This window comes from Lepus europaeus, chromosome 19 (assembly GCF_033115175.1).
Source record: "Lepus europaeus isolate LE1 chromosome 19, mLepTim1.pri, whole genome shotgun sequence".
NCBI classification, from domain to species: Eukaryota; Metazoa; Chordata; class Mammalia; order Lagomorpha; family Leporidae; genus Lepus; species Lepus europaeus.
Genome location: NC_084845.1, coordinates 44,902,355 through 44,919,878, shown reverse-complemented (window position 1 = coordinate 44,919,878; position 17,524 = coordinate 44,902,355). Strand labels below are relative to the sequence as shown.

The 17,524-nt window shown below is 59.2% G+C and overlaps 1 protein-coding gene across 1 annotated transcript in view; it reads left to right on the top strand.

Annotated features, from left to right (window-relative positions):
• CNGB1 (cyclic nucleotide gated channel subunit beta 1) overlaps nt 1-16,525 on the top strand; it is a 63,269-nt gene extending 46,744 nt beyond the window's left edge. The window contains exons 27-34 of the mRNA XM_062176020.1: nt 1,527-1,668; nt 2,168-2,327; nt 3,460-3,557; nt 3,633-3,716; nt 6,752-6,870; nt 6,971-7,117; nt 13,099-13,315; nt 16,232-16,525. Coding sequence (XP_062032004.1) covers nt 1,527-1,668; nt 2,168-2,327; nt 3,460-3,557; nt 3,633-3,716; nt 6,752-6,870; nt 6,971-7,117; nt 13,099-13,315; nt 16,232-16,525 — 1,261 coding nt within the window. The remainder of the gene's footprint in view (nt 1-1,526; nt 1,669-2,167; nt 2,328-3,459; nt 3,558-3,632; nt 3,717-6,751; nt 6,871-6,970; nt 7,118-13,098; nt 13,316-16,231) is intronic.
• Nucleotides 16,526-17,524: the final 999 nt, after the last annotated feature.

Sequence of the window (17,524 nt, the reverse complement as noted above, 5' to 3'; positions counted from 1 at the left end):
TGTGGCCCGGGAGTGCAGTGGAGGATGGCCCAAGTGCTTGGGCCCTGCACCCCATGGGAGACCAGGAGAAGCACCTGGCTCCTGGCTTCAGATCAGTGCGGTGCGCCGGCCGCAGCACACCGGCTGCAGCGGCCATTGGGGGGTGAACCAGCGGAAAAGGAAGACCTTTCTCTCTGTCTCTCTGTCCACTCTGCCTGTCCAAAAAAACCTTACTTTTTTAAGATTTATTTATTTTTAAAGATTTATTTATTTATTTGAAAGGCAGAGTTACAGAGAGGAAAGGCAGAGAGAGAGAGAGAGAGGTCTTCCGTCCACTGGTTCACTCCCCAGATGGCCGCTATGGCCGGAGCTGCGCCAATCCGGAGCCAGGAACCAGGAGCTTATTCCAGGTCTCCCACACGGGTGCAGGGGCCCAAGGACTTGGGCCATCTTCTACTGTTTTCCCAGGCCATAGCAGAGAGCTGGATCAGAAGCGGAGCAGCTGGGACTCGAACCAGCACCCAAACGGGGTGCCGGCACTGCTGGTGGCGGCTTTACCCACTGTGCCACAGCACCAGCCCCTCCTACCATCAGCTTTAAATGATCTCAGAATCACTCACAATATCTAACACAACATAAATACAATACGAATCAATGTTACACTGCGTTACTTAGGGAAAAAGAAGAAAAAGTCTGTACTCTCAGTGCGGATGCACATTTTTCCCAAGTATTTTCCACCTGTGGCTCAGCAAATCTATGGAAACGGAACCCGTGAGTACTGAGCGCCACGTACCGGGGACTTCAAGTCCTTGGAAAATGCAATTGAAATGCAAGTTTAGACAAAATGTGAAATCCATGCGCATGGGGGTCTTCAATATAGGAAATGCGTGCTCTGGGGAAGCAGGCACAGTCAGGGGAGCACGGAGGCCCGCAGGGCACTAGCTGAAGCGCGCCAAGCCGGGGCTGGGACCTCAGGGAAGGCGCGCAGACGTGGCTCCTCGGTCTTCCATTGCGCGTCCAGGGCCTCAGCCCAGGTCCTGCTCCTTCCCCTGAGAGGCGACTCCGTGCGCCCTCTGGTGGCCAGGCTCGGTATGACGGGGCTGGAGCCTGGAGGCCCTCTCTCCTACTGTCTGAGCCTTCCAGGCACCAAGAGACAATGAGGTGTGGGGAGACCCGGGGGCCACAGTCCGCCCCCTGTGCAGGCTGCTGTGGCGTCACCAGCCAGGGCCGCCCAGTGTCCAGGCCCTCCCGATCTGCCCGTTGTTGGTGCTGGGTGGACTCGGCCCGAAGGTGCACTGGCTCAGGTGTATGGGGAGCTCCTGCTGCTCTGGATGCTAGCACAACCTTGGGGTTTGAGTCTGCAAGCGTGGAAAACGGAATTCAAGAGTAAGTTTAGGAGCTGGCATTTGGCGCACTGGTTGAGCCGCCTGTAAAGGGTTCCTGCTTTCGCACGAGGCACGTCCCTCCGAGGCATCTGAGCCAGGCCACCCAGGGTCGTCCCGCCGGGGGCCCCTGACGCCCGCGGTCCCCTTTTGTCCTCTCCCCAGTTACATCCGCTGCTACTACTTTGCCGTGAAGACCCTCATCACCATCGGCGGGCTGCCCGACCCCCAGACGCTCTTCGAGATTGTCTTCCAGCTGCTGAATTACTTCACGGGGGTCTTCGCTTTCTCTGTGATGATTGGACAGGTAGCTGGCGCGCCCCCTGGATGTCTGCCCGCTGCCGCGGCAGAGTCACCCTCTGTGCCGGTCTTTCTGGACTGAGCCCGGCAGACAGCACTGGAGTGGGAGTCAGGCGCCCGAACACTGGGCCCTGCTGGGTGGAGGGGAGTGGCCCAGGTCCCCTTATTTGAGACACATGTCCCCTCGGGAACCCAGGAGAGCTGGGCTGGTGCTTCCTGCACAGCCTGAGGATTTGGGCCGTGTGACATGTATCTTATATCCGGTCAGTGCATGAGCCGAGGTCAGGACCCTGGGCACAGACAGGATCGAGCTGCTGCAGGCACTGGGGGGTTGGAGGTCTGCACCATGCTCCCCCCACGCGTGGTCCCAGGGCCTGCAGCCACCCATGTGCAGCGAGGGACAGACCTCTGGCTGGGTACCACCTCTCGCCCACTCACACGAGCAGGTGCCCGGAGAGCCGCACGGTGACCGCCGGCTTCCGTGCCCACCTCCTCCCTCCCTCCAGATGAGAGACGTGGTGGGGGCTGCCACGGCGGGGCAGACCTACTACCGCAGCTGCATGGACAGCACGGTGAAGTACATGAACTTCTACAAGATCCCCAGGGCCGTGCAGAACCGCGTCAAGACCTGGTACGAGTACACCTGGCACTCGCAAGGCATGCTGGGTAAGCCCTGGGCCCCTGCTTCTCCTGCGGGTCTCTGCGGCCCCGGCGACCCCGTGAGAGGGCCCTGAGGACTCGGGGGGGGGGGGCTTCTGCGTGGCCCCAGCCTCACCCTACTGCCCTGAAGTGACGGTTTCCTGCGTCTCTGTGCGGGTTGGAAGCACAGCTCACCTGTCTCCCTCTTTCATGCTCTCTCAGGTGTGCTGCAGACCCCGCGGTGGGCGGTGGGCGGTGGGCGGTGGGCGGTGGGTGCAGGAGGCCTGGTCCTGCTCCCCCCGCGGGGGTTCCGTCCCTGCACAGCCTGGGCAGGGCCCTGATCCCGCCCTTCCCCCATCCAGGCTGTGTCTCCTCTCCCTCCCAGCAGTGGGCCCCAGCGGTGGACCCTCTCGCAATGCTGACAGGGTTGAATAGAATAACCTTGACACCCTGTAGAAAAGCCCAGCGGCCGTGCTCGGTGGCCCTTTGTTCTCGCTAAGGTTCTTCCAGGGCGAGTGGAGCAAACAGATCCTAAACACCTACAGTAATAGAGGGTGTGACAAGTGCCGCAGCACAGGGGCTGCTCAGGGTAGCTGGGGGGAGGGGAGGCCGTCAAGTGAAGACTGGGAGGCTTCCTGGAAGAAATGACAAAGCCACTGAGGTGTGAAGACTGAGCAGGAGTTCCTAAGGGACGTGCAGGGTGTGTTGCAGGCAGAGAATGGTATTGGTGAGGGCCTGGAGGTGGGAAAAGGCGCTCTCCACATCCATCTTGGTTTTTAAAAAAGATTTGTTTATTTATTTGAAAGGTAGAGTTACAGAGAGAGGGCGAGAGACACAGGGGTCTGCCGTCTGTTGACTCCCCAAATGGGCCAGGAGCCCGGCTGCTTCCGGGTCTCTCCTGGCTGCAAGGGTCCAGGCACTTGCGCCACCCTCTACTGCTTTCCCAGGCGCATTAAGCAGGGAGCTGGGTCGGAAGTGGAGCAGCCGGGACTGGAACTGGCGCCCATACGGGATGTGGGTGTTGAGCTGTACCAGGCCATCGCCCGCTCCCCTGTGCAGGGTGGTCGTCTGTGCTGGGTGGGCCTGGCAGTGGACTTGGCCTGGAGATGTGGGGGGAGGGGCCTGGCTTTGCCTCTGACCCCTGCGGCGCGGCTTGCAGATGAGTCTGAGCTGATGGTGCAGCTCCCGGACAAGATGCGGCTGGACCTGGCCATCGACGTGAACTACAGCATTGTCAGCAAGGTGGCGCTCTTTCAGGTACCACCCCCGCCCCCCGGGCCCTGGGAGACCCCAGCCCCAACCTTCCTCTCACCGCGGCTCTTGCGGGCGCAGGGCTGCGACCGGCAGATGATCTTCGACATGCTGAAGAGGCTCCGCTCCGTCGTCTACCTGCCCAACGACTACGTGTGCAAGAAGGTGAGCTCGCGCGGCGAGGGAGGGGGCGGAGGCCGGCCTGGGAGCGCCCGGGTGCCATGTCCACAGCTTTCGCCCCGGTGCAGGCAGTGGCCACAGATGTGCCTAGGCTTTACCTGACCCCCGGGAGCCAGGGCTGGGACCCCCACCTCAAGAGAGGGCAGCAAGGAGCCTGCAGAGGGCGCCATTCCCAGGCTCTCAATCTTCCAACAAGGAGGTAGGCAGGAGGGGTGTGGGTCAAGGTCAGAGGCCGGCCTTGGGTAAGATCCAGCCCACTGGTATTTCATGGATTTTTTTTTTTCAAAGTTGAATTAGTTTCTAACATTTAAAAGTGGGAAGAGTTTATGTTAAAATCCATGTCTCTGGCTGGAAACAGACAATCTGCTCACCCTGGGGCTCACTTTCCCAAATAGCCAGAGTCAGCTGGGGCCGAGGAGGCGCAGCCCCTATAGGGAGACCCCGTGCCCCTTCCGAAGCCATAGGCCCCAGCACTCCCCACTGCCCCACGCCAGGCCCCTTCACCGCTGTGCCTCCCCTACCTAACCCCAGGGCACATGGGGTGTGAGCCTGGGCTGGACGGTGGCCAGGGCCCTTTCTGCCGCTGTCTTTGGGGTTCAAGATCAGTGAGTAAGGGGGGGGAGGGGCAGGAGCCCTGGATGCAGTTCACTTGCGCAGCACTGTTAACTAGGCTGGGAGTGTTACAGGGTGAAAATATTGACCAAGCAGCCCTTTAAGACTTGGGAACCCCCAGTCCCTAAAGGCTTCTGTCTCTATGCAGCAAGGAAGGTTCTGGAAGCAAAGAATCAAGGGAAGACGGGGAAAGGGCGCCTCAGATGGCTGCTGCCTTGGGGTCCAGGGAGCGGTTTGTCTGACACTGGAGCCGCTTCCCAGCTGGGCAGCCTCGGGCAGGTGTCTTGCCCTCTCTGAGCCTGTCCTCTAATGGGGACAGCGAGGCTGTTGGTAGGAGCTCACCGGGCGGCTGTGAGGACAGGACAGGATGTGCGTGGAGCTGGCACGGGAAGGTGCGGTCGCTGCTGCCATTCTCTGGGTGGGGGAATGTGGAGGCAAACAGAGCTGGGACGCGGCACCTGCAGGTTAAACCAGCACTTGTGAGCAGCGCCCTCTGCTGTCCGGTTTTGCCCTGTGCCCATCTCCCTGAGACACCCCTCGGGCTGGTGAGTGAGGAGAGGGTGAGCCTTTTAGACCCCCTGTGCCTCCACCCAGGTCAAACTGGACCCAGAAACAGGGCCACCAAGTTCCCTGCTTTTTGTTAAGAGGGCGTTGCTGATGTGAGATGCGCCGGAACTGTTGGCTGAATATATCAAACGTGTAAGCAGGCTACTGTCCTTGGTCCTTCCCCTTCCAAACCCACCAGGGGGACCAGCAGGTAGCAGGCCAGGGCAGGGGCCTGTGAGGGCGTGAGGCTCGGACGGTGCGGGAAGACGGGGCCTTCCTGACTGCAGTCCGAAGCAGGCTGCCCACCTGCCCACTCACCTCCCAGCCAGCCGGCCGGCCAGCCATTTGTTTAGTTTAATTTGGGATCGAGGCCCTCGTGTTAGTTTGCTAGGGCCACTGGGCACAGCCCGGTTGCAGCACAAACTGAGTGGCCCCTGCCCTGGCCTCGCAGGTACCTATCTTCTTGTGTCCCTTCATACCATCTCCCCTCCAGGCCTGTCTCTGTCTCCAAATTTCTTTTTCTTTTCTTTTCTTTTTTTTTTTTTTGGCAGGCAGAGTGGATAGTGAGAGAGAGAGAGAGACAGAGAGAAAGGTCTTCCTTTTTGCCATTGGTTCACCCTCCAATGGCCGCTGCGGCCGGCGCATCGAGCTGATCCGAAGCCAGGAGCCAGGTGCTTCTCCTGGCCTCCCATGCCGGTGCAGGGCCCAAGGACCTGGGCCATCCTCCACTGCCTTCCCGGGCCATAGCAGAGAGCTGGCCTGGAAGAGGGGCAACCAGGACAGAATCCAGTGCCCCAACCGGGACTAGCCTGTTAAGCCACGGCGCCGGCCTCCAAATTTCTTTTTAAAAAAGAGTTGTTTATCCTTTATTTGCAAGGCAGAGTTGGGGGGGGTGGTGGTGGACAGATCTTCCTTCCACTAATTCACTCCCCACATGGCCATAATGGCCGGGGCTGGGCCAGGCCAAGGCCAAGAGTCAGAAATTCCCTAATTCCATCTGGGTCTCCCAGGTGGGTGTAGGGCCCAGGCATTTGGGCCTTTTCTACTGTCTTCTTAGTCCCATCAGCAGGGAGCTGGAGCAGGAGTGGAGCAGCCAGGACTCAAACCAGGGCCCATACAGGATGCAGCATCGCAGGCAGCGGCTTAACCTGCTGCACCACAGTGCTGGTCCCCAGATTTCCCCTCTTGTAGGGACACCAGTCCTATTGGATGAGGGACCCACCCCACAGTGACCTCATCTTCACTTAGCCCAATGCATCTGCGAGGACCTTTGGCCGAAAGATCATGTTGTGAGCTCCCGGGGATTAGGGTTTCAACACATACTTCACCGGATAACACCCACGAACCCTGGAGCCAGACTGGGTTCAAGTCCCGCTCTGCCTCGTCCTGGCTTTGTCTAGGCAGAGAGTCTTCCTGTTCCAGAAGTGGCTGAGGACTAAGGTCTAGCTACACCGCAGGAAAACGTGGCGGGCACGCCAGACGCTGCTGCTGCTGTCACCGTTCCCATTCCAGTCTCAAACACTTGCCTGGCTCCTGGTATGGGCGGGCATTGATGCTCCATTTGATGAGCCTCTACCCTCCACCCATGGCTCCATTTTCTCCTGCAAATGGAGGATTTGCAGGGTGCAGGTGCACCTGCGCCTCCCTCGCTTGCTTGCGCTTTGTTCTGCGACTCTGCTACGCACCACCCTGTACCCTGTCAGTTAGCCAGGGGCGGGGCACTCTCCTCAGTCCACAGATGAGGGGACCGAGGCCTCCGAGGGGAGTGAGGACTCCACACCACACACCAGGCTTCCTCCCTGCGGGGCCTGCAGCCTGTGGGCCCAGCCCTTGCTGCCTCTTTTGTGCCGTCTCTGTTGCAGGGGGAGATCGGCCGAGAGATGTACATCATCCAGGCGGGGCAGGTGCAGGTGCTGGGCGGCCCGGACGGGAAGGCTGTCCTGGTGACACTGAAAGCTGGATCCGTGTTTGGAGAGATAAGGTCTGTGGGCGCTGGGGGAAGATGAGGCATCGTGGGCCAAGGGGGGCGGGCCCAGGGGGATCTGAGCGTGACCTCTCACCCCGCTCCATCTCTGCCCCAGCTTGCTGGCCGTCGGGGGCGGGAATCGGCGCACGGCCAACGTGGTGGCCCACGGGTTCACCAACCTCTTCATCCTGGACAAGAAGGACCTGAATGAAATCTTGGTGCACTATCCCGAGTCTCAGAAGTTGCTCCGGAAGAAGGCCAGGTAGATATTTCTTTGTTCATTAGAGAGAAAAATTTGCTGTGGACCGGCCCTGTTAGAAATCACAGCGCCTTTGTCAGCATCAGGGAAGCGCGTATTGGAGGGCTCCTGTCAGCTCCCCAGAACCCCACGCACTCACACTGGGTGATGGTCCCAGTCGTGGCGAGGCTGGGCTTGCTTGTCGCATCCTTTATTCAGACGCTCTCTCAGCCGTTGCCGTCCTCGGCGACCTCGCCTGCGGTACAGCGTGCAGCCCAGTGCCTCCCAATGCCCACGCAGCGGCATGGCATGGGGTGCTGGCGTCCTCGCTCACCCAGGCTGTTCCCTTTGCTCCTCGGGTTACCATTTCCTCTTCCTGAGCGGCTGTGGGCAGAGGTGTGGTGTTTCCGTCGCACTTCCCTCTGCTTCTCGCAGCCTCTGGTGGCGCCGCAGTGAACGCGTGAGGACGGTGGCCAAGTGGGAATTTCCCAGCACGTTCGTCCTGCGGCGGGGGGAGCTTTGCCTTCCCTCGCCTGCATCGCTGCGGTCACTCCTTCGCCCGCAGGGGTGTGCTGTTACCGCGCGAGCCCCGCTGCTCTCCGCGTCTTCCTGTTGGGCCGGGGGGGCACCTCTCCGGGCTGGCCCTGGGGGCCCTTTGTGATGATCCCAGGGTGCTGCAGCACCTCCGTGCTTTCCCGAGGAGCAGGGAGGCTCCAGGTGCCCTGGCCCCCTCGTCCTCTCCCAGCTGCGTCCCCACAAGTGGCCGTTTCTCTCCGAAGCACCTTGCTTCCTCTCAGTGGGTGTGTCAGGGAGAAGGTCTGCTTATGTTACCGGAGAAATTGCAGGTTCTTGTCTTCGTGCAAGAAAGAATTCAGGCGTGAGACAGAGAGTAGTGGGAGGTAAAATAGCAAGGTTTATTAGGGAAGGGACATCCGTAAGGACGGATGGGTACCTCTCCAGACAGAGCCTGAGAGACTGGGGAGGAGGAAGGAGCGAGGTTACATGTTGAATGGAGAGATTACACCTGGCCAGACCAGGCGGGCGGCTCAGCAGAGAGGCAGAGGGCTGAGCGCACAGTCCGGTTGAGGCCAGGGGTTTTTAAGGAGATGGGTCTCTGTCTTCACACATCTCCTCCTGAAACAAAGGATTTTATGGCTATAAATATTAAGAAGCTCCTATCTGAGTTTTCCCTTGAAGGTATCAGACAGGAGGAAGCCTGCTGGCGCCATCCTGGGTTCAGAGGAAGGGTGAGCAGGACCCCCTAGAGAATCAGGATCCAGAGCAGGGTGTTTGAGATGCAGATACTGGGCTGCATCTGGGAGATTGTGGAGGATTTGTCAGGCAGAAGGGGCGGGGACCCCCACCTGGCAGGTTATCAGGTAGAAGGGGGCAAGGCAAGATGCGAAGGCCGGGCTGCCCCTGAAACATTATCGGAATGATTTTGAGATGCAGATGCATATGCTAGACATAGATGTCTTCTCTTTAGGCCTTTGTCACACACACATAAGCTCATAACTGACTTCCTACCTAACACTTAGTTCACAGCTTTGCAGGTTCAAGTCCAGGATGGGGCAGCCCCGTGGGGCAGCACCTGCTGACCCCGGAAGGGGTGGGGGCCCGGCTGTTATAACCCTTCTGGGACAGCTGCCTGTCTCGGGGACCTCAGAGCCTCCCACACCTCTGACTGGCCTTTAAGTTTCTGTGCCAGTCTGGGGACTGAATCAAGTTTAAACTGTAGCAGTGGGGCGTGGTTATAGAAACCCAGGCCCAAGTCCTAGGTGCACTCGTGGCTACTGGGGTGCCACTGGCCTCCTCAGTGGGCAGAGCTGAGAACACAGAACCGCTGTGTATATTACACATGTGTACACGTACAAGTACACGTACACGCAGCTGTCAACTCGTCCGTCTGCGCCTGTCCGTCAGCCCAGCAGGGAGACAACTCGGCCCCCAGCACGGAGTTCATCCCGAGCTCTTCCCTCTCCGCGCGTGCACATCTTCTCTCCAGCACTGGGAGCCGCCCCTGCCTTTATCCTCACCGCGCTCGCTCTCGCGGTCAGTCCCACACAGTTGCAGGATCGCTGGCCCACGCCCTGCCCGAAGCAGGAACAGCAGAGACCAGTCTGCTGCAGCGCTTTAGCCTGAGCGGGTGTGCGGTTAGGGTCTGCGTCCCAGGTTGGTCTGGATTCGTTCTCTCTGCTCTCCGGTGTGATTGCTTTATTCATTTGTAGTACAGGGAGGTGTGTGTGCTTCACTCTGCATTCCATTTGACCTCCCGACCCTGACCCTAGTTGATTGTTTTTTTTTTTTCCCACAGTCTGTAAAACAGTAACATGTTTCCCAAAGTCAGAACTTTCCAACACAGTGAACTCAGAACCGTGTCCCCTCCCCACCCACCCCGGCCCCATTGCTGCCCAGCCCTGTGCGCGACAACGTCATTTCTTTCTGCTTTTCCTTCCTGTGTGGGCTTCTGCAAAAACCAGACTCACGCTTATTGTCCTTTTTCGATTTATTTATTTTATTTGAAAGGCGGAGTTACAGAGAGGCAGAGAGAGCGAGGGAGGGAGAGAGAGAGAGAGAGAGAGAGAGAGGCAGGTCTTCCATCCACTGGTTCACTCCTCAGTTGGCCACAGTGGCCAGAGCTGTGCCGATCCGAAGCCAGGAGCCAGGAGCTTCTTCTGGGTCTCCCACGCAGGTGCAGGAGCCCAAGGACTTGAGCCATCCTCTGCTGCCTTCCCAGGCACATTAGCAGGGAGCTGGAAGTGGAGCAGGATTGGAAGTGGAGCAGCTGGGACTCAAACTGGCGCCCATATGGGATGCTGACACTGCAGGCGGTAGCTTTACCCGCTACGCCACAGTGTTGACCCCCCTCCCCTATTTTCTAATTTCCCTCTGTCTTAGGCCACAGGGAGCAGAGGGCAGATCGCTTTTTGCACTTTGATTTTTTTGTGCATGACAACAAATCCTCGAAATGCTGCTCTCAGTCCGCAGACAGCTCCCTCGTGGGTGCCTCTGCCTGCTCGTGGGGCGTCCCTGTAATGGGCATTGAGAGCATTTCCACGGTGTGATGGTACCCGTGGGCACCTGTGTTTTGTGTTGCTGAGGGGGATGGGCACCTTTTTTTTTTTTTTTTTAAATAAAAGCAGGTTTTGCTTTCAAACCCCCAAAGCCAGGTTGCAACTTGGGGACAGATGGGCACTCAACTCCTTCCCCGGGAGGTGGCGCTGGCGGGCTTGGTTCAGGCGGGAGTGACAGTGTCGGTGGCCAGGCATGCAACATGGATGAATCAACAATGCGTACTCAATCAGCTGTGTTTAAACAGAAACACGGAAGACCCCGTTAGGTAGTGGTGGGCTCACGAGGGTCGCAGGGAGAGGCTGGCCGGAACCTAAGCCTGCACTTGCCCTGGGAGTGACGTTTTGGTTTTTTCAAGTTCTGCATTTGCGGAGAGCTTGTAGAATACATTGAGGGGGCGCCGGATTCTGTCCCGGTTGCCCCTCTTCCAGTCCAGCTCTCTGCTGTGGCCCGGGAGTGCAGTGGAGGATGGCCCAAGTGCTTCTTGGGCCCTGCACCCGCATGGGAGACCAGGAGGACGCACCTGGCTCCTGGTTTCGGATCAGCGCAGCGCCGACCATGGCAGCCATTGGGGGTGGTGAACAAATGGAGGGAAGACCTTTCTCTCTGTCTCTCTCACTGTCTAACTCTGCCTGTCCAAAAAAAAAAAAAAAAAAAAAAAAAAAAGAACACATTGAGGCTGACCTGGCACCAGGTCCCCCTGTCCTCTCTCTTTCTGACCCCTATACAAAAGGAACAAAGCTCAGGAAAGCCCACGCTTGGAGCTGTCACCGCGTCCCCCGGGTGGGTGTGGGTGTTCGCTGCAGGAGCCCCCTTCCCACCATGCCCATGAGCCTGTGCCTATGCTGTTGAGGGCGCGGCAGCCCAAGGAGGAGAGGCAGTGAGTCAGGGCCTGAGGCCGGCCCTGGTCCATCAGACTGGTGGTTCTCTGGACAGGTGACCCTGGTGGGAGGCAGGGGGTCATATCTGAGCACTGCCCAGCCAAGGAGAGACACTGAGAGCCACAGGCCCTTGGGATATCCGAGAGTGGTGAGCGCCAGGTACGAGATTCTCTCCAAGCCTCGGGGAGCCTGAGCCCCCAAGGGCTCAGCCCTTGCAAGAGAGGAGCCGCACAGGACTCGCCTGCTGCTTTGTGCAGAGGCAAGTGCTCCATGCTGGCTGGAGGGAGGCAGAGGCCCTCAGAGAATGAGGGTAGATTTCCTTAATCGGCAAATGCCCCGGAAGACAGCTCATGCCTCAAAACAGAGACAGCCATTAGCCATCAGCCGAGGTCCCGGAGACAGGTCTTTTGTGTCGTGTTAGCATCGCCCTGCACCCCTTGTCACTGTCACGCCGTGAGTGATGGACTCCAGTGGCGCAGGTGACAGTGCCCGGCTGCTGCCCAAGGGGCCGCTGCTGAATTATCATGTTTGCGTTCTCCTGGAGGGGCCCCAGCCAGAAATGCAAATCTTGGGCAATTAATATCAATACCCACAAGTGAGACCTATTGTCTCTGATTAGATAAGCAGCCGGTAATGGCCTCCTTTTTAAAGGAACAAGTCTTGCTGGAGCCCTGATGAATGACTTCGCCAATTAGTAGTCTGAGCCCACTAGATTGCAGGCAAACATCATTTGTTCTGGAGCCAAGTCACTCCTCACGTATTTGCAGTGTGGACAACTTGACGGAAAATTCCATCCTTGTTTAGAGAAACAGGGTGGCACATGGCTTTAGGTCTGCTACCTCCTGGTATCACTGACCGCATCACTCTGCCACGCCGAGGCTCGGTGTCCCCAGTTTTCGGGTGCACAGTAGTCCCCACCCATTCCATGTCACAGAAATGTCATCGGTGTCCACGAAGACAGCGGCGGTGCTGTTGCGTAGTCATTGCGATCTGGAGGGGCACAGGTGTGGGTTTGAATCCCAGCTCTGCCACTTCCTAGCTGTGTGGCCTTGGAAAAGCTACTCACCCTCTCTGGACTTCCAGGCCCTCCTTTGGACCTGAGGGAGAATTTAGTGAGACCGACCTGGGAGCATTTTTGTGAGATGCACGAGGGTGTGGTGTGCTCGTGCTTTGCTGTGTAGCAGTGTGAGTGCACGTTTGGTGCTCTCTAAGCCCACACGCCAGTTCTCGCTGTTTCTGTGGACTTGACCGTCCAGGGACGCCCACGCTGGGTCCCTCTGCAGGGCTATGAGCAAAGTGTCGGCCATAAGCCTGGTGACGTCACACGGAGAGGTCCCCTCGTCCTGGCTGAAGTCCATGGTTGGAAGCAAGTCACTCGCCCCCTTCCTCAAGGGGAGGGGGTCACGAAAGAGTACCCGCAAAGGACTGGGCACAGAGTCTCACCCACACACACTCAGCTGTGCACAGGGCCTGACACACACACACAGGTGTGCACAGCCACACACACAGGTGTGCACAGGCCTCACACACACAGGTGTGCACAGACCTCACACACAGGTGTGCACAGCCACACACACAGGTGTGCAAGACCTCACACACACAGATGTGCACAGACCTCACACACACACAGGTGTGCACAGACCTCACACACACACTCACGTGTGCACAGGGCCTCACACACAGGTGTGCACAGGCCTCACACACACTCACGTGTGCACAGGGCCTCACACGCATGGACACTCCAACAGTGTTGGCGAGTTCCTCCACCTCTCTGAGCCAGGGCCCTCCGGTGGGAGGTGTGGACGGCCAGACGCCCAGCACAGTGCGCTGGTCGTTCAGTGGGGCGCTATGCGCGGTGGCCCAGCCCGGCCACGGCTCTGACCTCGGCCGCCTGCCCCGCGCGCACGCATCACCGCCCCGCCACGTTGGAGCTGCCTCCCCCTGCCCGGCGCGCACACGCATCACCGCCCCGCCACGTTGGCGCTGCCTCCCCGTGCCCGTGCACGCGCACACGGGGGTGGGGAGGGGTGAGCGGAGGCTGCTGTCTTTCAGGCGCATGCTGAAGAACAACAACAAGCCCAAGGAGGAGAAGAGCGTGCTCATCCTGCCCCCCCGGGCGGGCACCCCCAAGCTCTTCAACGCCGCCCTGGCCGCGGCGGGCAAGATGGGCAAGGCGGGGAAGGGCGGCAAGCTCGCCCACCTCCGGGCCCGCCTCAAGGAGCTGGCTGCGCTGGAGGCGGCCGCCAGGCAGCAGCAGCTGCTGGAGCAGGTGAGGAAGCCACGCCCAGCCCGGGGTGGGGGCTCTCAGTGCGCGCGGGGGAGGGGCTGGAGAGTGGCACGCAGAGGGAAGATGAAATCGAAGAATACCTGGGGGTCAGGTCATTGAAAACTCCAGGCCAGGCTGGGTCCAGAAGCCCAAAGGAGGCCCAAGGGACTCCGTTTCCCATTCTGTCATCTCTGCTTTCGTTGGCGATGGTTTCACTTCCAGGCAGCCCTCCAGGGTTTCTTAGGTTCTTGGTGTAGCAGTTTTCCAGTGATTCTAGCAAAAGTCCCAGGGCTGACGGTCTCTCACTGGACAGAACTGTGTCCACTCCGAAGCCACTGGATGTGGGAGGGGACTGCGGTGCTCTGGAGAGGCCTGGGGCACACGCCCGCCTGCAGCCCTGGAGTGAGAGCAGGGCCGTCCTGGTGCAGCTGCTGGGTTGAGAGTGGGCAGGGACTGCCCCTCCCCGACCTGGCGCTGTTCTCACGTGTAACGCTGAGCCCGGGACAGCGCAGAACACCTGAAAGGGAAACCCCCAGGAAGGCTTATCACAGGAACGGGTCTCCTGCTCCCGGGCCTCAGCTTCTCACCCGGGCAGTCTTGAGATCCATGTCCATGTGTATGTTAGTACGAGGCAGAGCAAAGGACCTCTTCATGAGAAGTCTAGGGCCACGGGTCCAAACCCCAGCTCTGTCACCTGCTGGCTCCAGGACCCCTGGGCAGCCACCCAAGCTTTCTGAGACCCCGGTTACTCGCAGCTGCCTACTAGGCTTGTCAGGACCCAGCAGGATAACTTGGATGCCTTCTATCAAAGTGTCTTTTTTTTTTTTTTTTTTTTTTTTTGACAGGCTGGACAGTGAGAGAGAGAGAGAAAGGTCTTCCTTTGCCGTTGGTTCACCCTCCAATGGCCGCTGCGGCCGGCGCACCGCGCTGATCCGAAGGCAGGAGCCAGGTGCTTTTCCTGGTCTCCCATGCAGGTGCAGGGCCCAAGCACTTGGGCCATCCTCCACTGCCTTCCCAGGCCACAGCAGGGAGCTGGCCTGGAAGAGGAGCAACCGGGACAGAATCCAGTGCCCTGACCAGGACTAGAACCCGGTGTGCCGGTGCCGCAGGCAAAGGATTAGCCTGTTGAGCCACGGCACTGGCTCAAAGAGTCTTGAACGTGGCGAAGCACTTCACTAGCCTTCCCGTGCCTCTTGCGGTTCCGTCTGTAGTTTGATGCTTCAGAAAGTCCCACTGTGGTCGCCATGTGAGCATCCTGCCCCCGAAGTGCGTTATTAAGAGTTTAGGGTGTGGCTGGTGCCACGGCTCACTAGGCTAATCCTCCGCCTTGCGGCGCTGGCACACCGGGTTCTAGTCCCGGTCGGGGCGCCGGATTCTGTCCCGGTTGCCCCTCTTCCAGGCCAGCTCTCTGCTATGGCCTGGGAGTGCAGTGGAGGATGGAAAAGTGTTTGGGCCCTGCACCCCATGGGAGACCAGGAGGAAGCACCTGGTTCCTGGCTTTGGATCAGCGCGATGTGCCGGCCACAGCGCGCTGGCCACGGCAGCCATTGGAGGGTGAACCAATGGCAAAAAGGAAGACCTTTCTCTCTGTCTCTCTCTCACTATCCGCTCTGCCTGTCAAAAAAAAAAAAAAAAGCGTTTAGGGTGGACAGAGAAGACAGAAGCAGGTACACCTGACCAATGCAGAAATACCGAGACAGAAGGAACAACAGGTGCCCAGAGTTGCCTTGAGTTCCTGGAGCATCTTGGCTCCTCCATGCCTTGAGCAAGCCTGGGGCGGGGTTGGGTAGAGGGGTCTCTCTTTACCGACCCCCCCATGCCGACTGTGCTCCCTTACTTTCACCACCACCACCTCAAGTTGTCCCGGGCAGCGGAGGACCACCCTGGCCTTCTCTGGGGGCCTCTCCCTCTCCAGTTGCCTCCAATGCAGAGAAGGGGTCGGTCAGAGCAGGAGGGGCCACAGGCATCCACATAAAGTTTGGTTTTTTACTCAGTTCCCTGCTGATACATGGGCCATGGCCGACATCTCTGGCTGGAGGTTGGAGGTCAGAGGTCCCCACCAGCTCCCCCAACAGGAGCTCAGCTCAGCGCGGTGCAGCCATTGGGATCCAGCCCCGTTCTTCCTCTGAGCTCTAACCTTGGCCACACCATGCCAAGCTCACCACCTTTCGCCTTGTTTGCCTGCAGATGTTCTCATCACTGCGGGACCACGCAGCCCTGCTGGCGGGGGCGAGGCAGGGCAGGACGGTTCAGCCCTTGAGAGGCCTCCGTGGTGCTTGCTCATGGTTGCAGCCTCCCCTGCCTCAACAGCTCTGGGACAGGGCTCTGCCCTGGAACCGGTGACTTCTCAACCCCCAGCTTCCAGCCCTACAGCTCAACAGAGATCAAAGACATCCCCCGGCCGGCGCCGCGGCTCAACAGGCTAATCCTCTGCCTTGCGGCGCCGGCACCCCGGGTTCTAGTCCCGGTTGGGGCGCTGGATTCTGTCCCGGTTGTCCCTCTTCCAGGCCAACTCTCTGCTATGGCCCGGGAAGGCAGTGGAGGATGGCCCAAGTGCTTGGGCCCTGCACCCCACGGGAGACCAGGATAAGCACCTGGCTCCTGCCTTCGGATCAGCGCGGTGTGCCGGTCGCAATGGCCATTGGGGGGGTGAACCAAAGGCAAAGAAAGACCTTTCTCTCTGTCTCTCTCTCTCACTGTCCACTCTGCCTGTCAAAAAAAAAAAAAAAAAAAAAAGACATCCCCCAAGATCTTCCAAATGCAACTTCATCCTGGCCCATCCCCATCATGCGTCAGTTTCTCCTAAGTAACCCCAGTGCTCTACATTTCACCCGCAGGGGATTGAGAAAGCCAGACGGGGAGGAGTCCCAGACGCTGTGGCCACTCCCCCACTTACGGGTCTTCCTTTCCGGATTGCAGGCCAAGAGCTCACAAGATGCCGCGGGGGGAGAGGCAGGTACCGCAGCCCCCGACCAGCCCACGGCTCCCTCGGAGGCTGCCCCGGACCCGCCCTCAGCCCCAGAGCCCCACGCACCCCAGGCGCCCCCGGAACCCGCCGAGAAGCCCGAGGGAGGTGAAGAGGAAGCTGCCCGGCCGGAGGAGCCATCAGTGCAGATTGGCACGAGCCCAGGCCCGGAGTCCGGCGAGCAGATCCTGTCCGTGGAGGGGCCAGAGGAGAAGGGGCCAGAGGAGAAGAAGGACGAGGCAGAGTGAGGCTGCGCCAGGCATGCAGTCCGGGCAGGGGCACCTGCTGCGCTCGGGAGTCTCCCGATGCCGCACAGCAGCGCCCCCAGGTGGAGACACCGGTCAGTTCATCGAGGGGCTCGCAGTCAACAAATGTCCCCAAGTGTTCGTGCCCCTAAGCGCCCACCCTCACTCGAGAGCCTGACTTCTCTCTAACTGGTGGCACTTTTAAGAATAAAGTTATCCCCCCCCCCCCCCGCCCCAGAAAGTTCATAGGCAAGGCATAAAACAGAGCTCGGGCCCCCTGGGAAGCTTGGTTGGAGAAGTCAAGGGCTGGTGGATGAGTGGCTTTTCCCCAGGAAAGAGGGTGGCACGTGGTTGAACTGAGCAGGATTTAGGGCTGTCCCGACGGCTGCTGTCCGTCACCGAGGGGCGTGGTAGCCCTTGTCTTCCCTGGACGGTTCTCGATGATCAGATATGGTGGAAATGGGCTTCTGGGCAAGGGGCTTTTCTGAGCCCGCAGGGCTACCCCTGCTTCTCACCCAGAACTCAGCAGCAAGGACGGTCCTGCTAGGTCTGGGCATCCTGGTGACAGGGATGGTGGCAGCGAAGTTCCTTAATCCGAGAAAATGAAACCTCACAGCTGACGACACCGTTGAGTTCCCTGCAGAAGTGTCTCGGATGAGGAAAGGACTCACTGAACGTATGAATATTTATGGTGAGGGTTGTTCTCTGCGTAGGGAATGGCTCGTGGGGGAGGCGGGGATTCCGGCAGGATCTAGTACCGAGTTGTGCGATTCCACCAGCGACCTTGAACATGGGCTGGAACTCAGTGGGCACTGTGCCTCCCTTATACAGTGATGGGAACAGGTGAGCTGCCGAAGGGGCCTCTGGGGGTTTGCATTGCATCTGGCTGTCCGTCAACTACAAATGACGTTCATTTCCACTGTGAAAAACATTAGACAATATGGGAGTTCCTGGGCTGGTCTAAGCACTTCCAAATCCCAGGGTGATGGGCGGATTTATCCA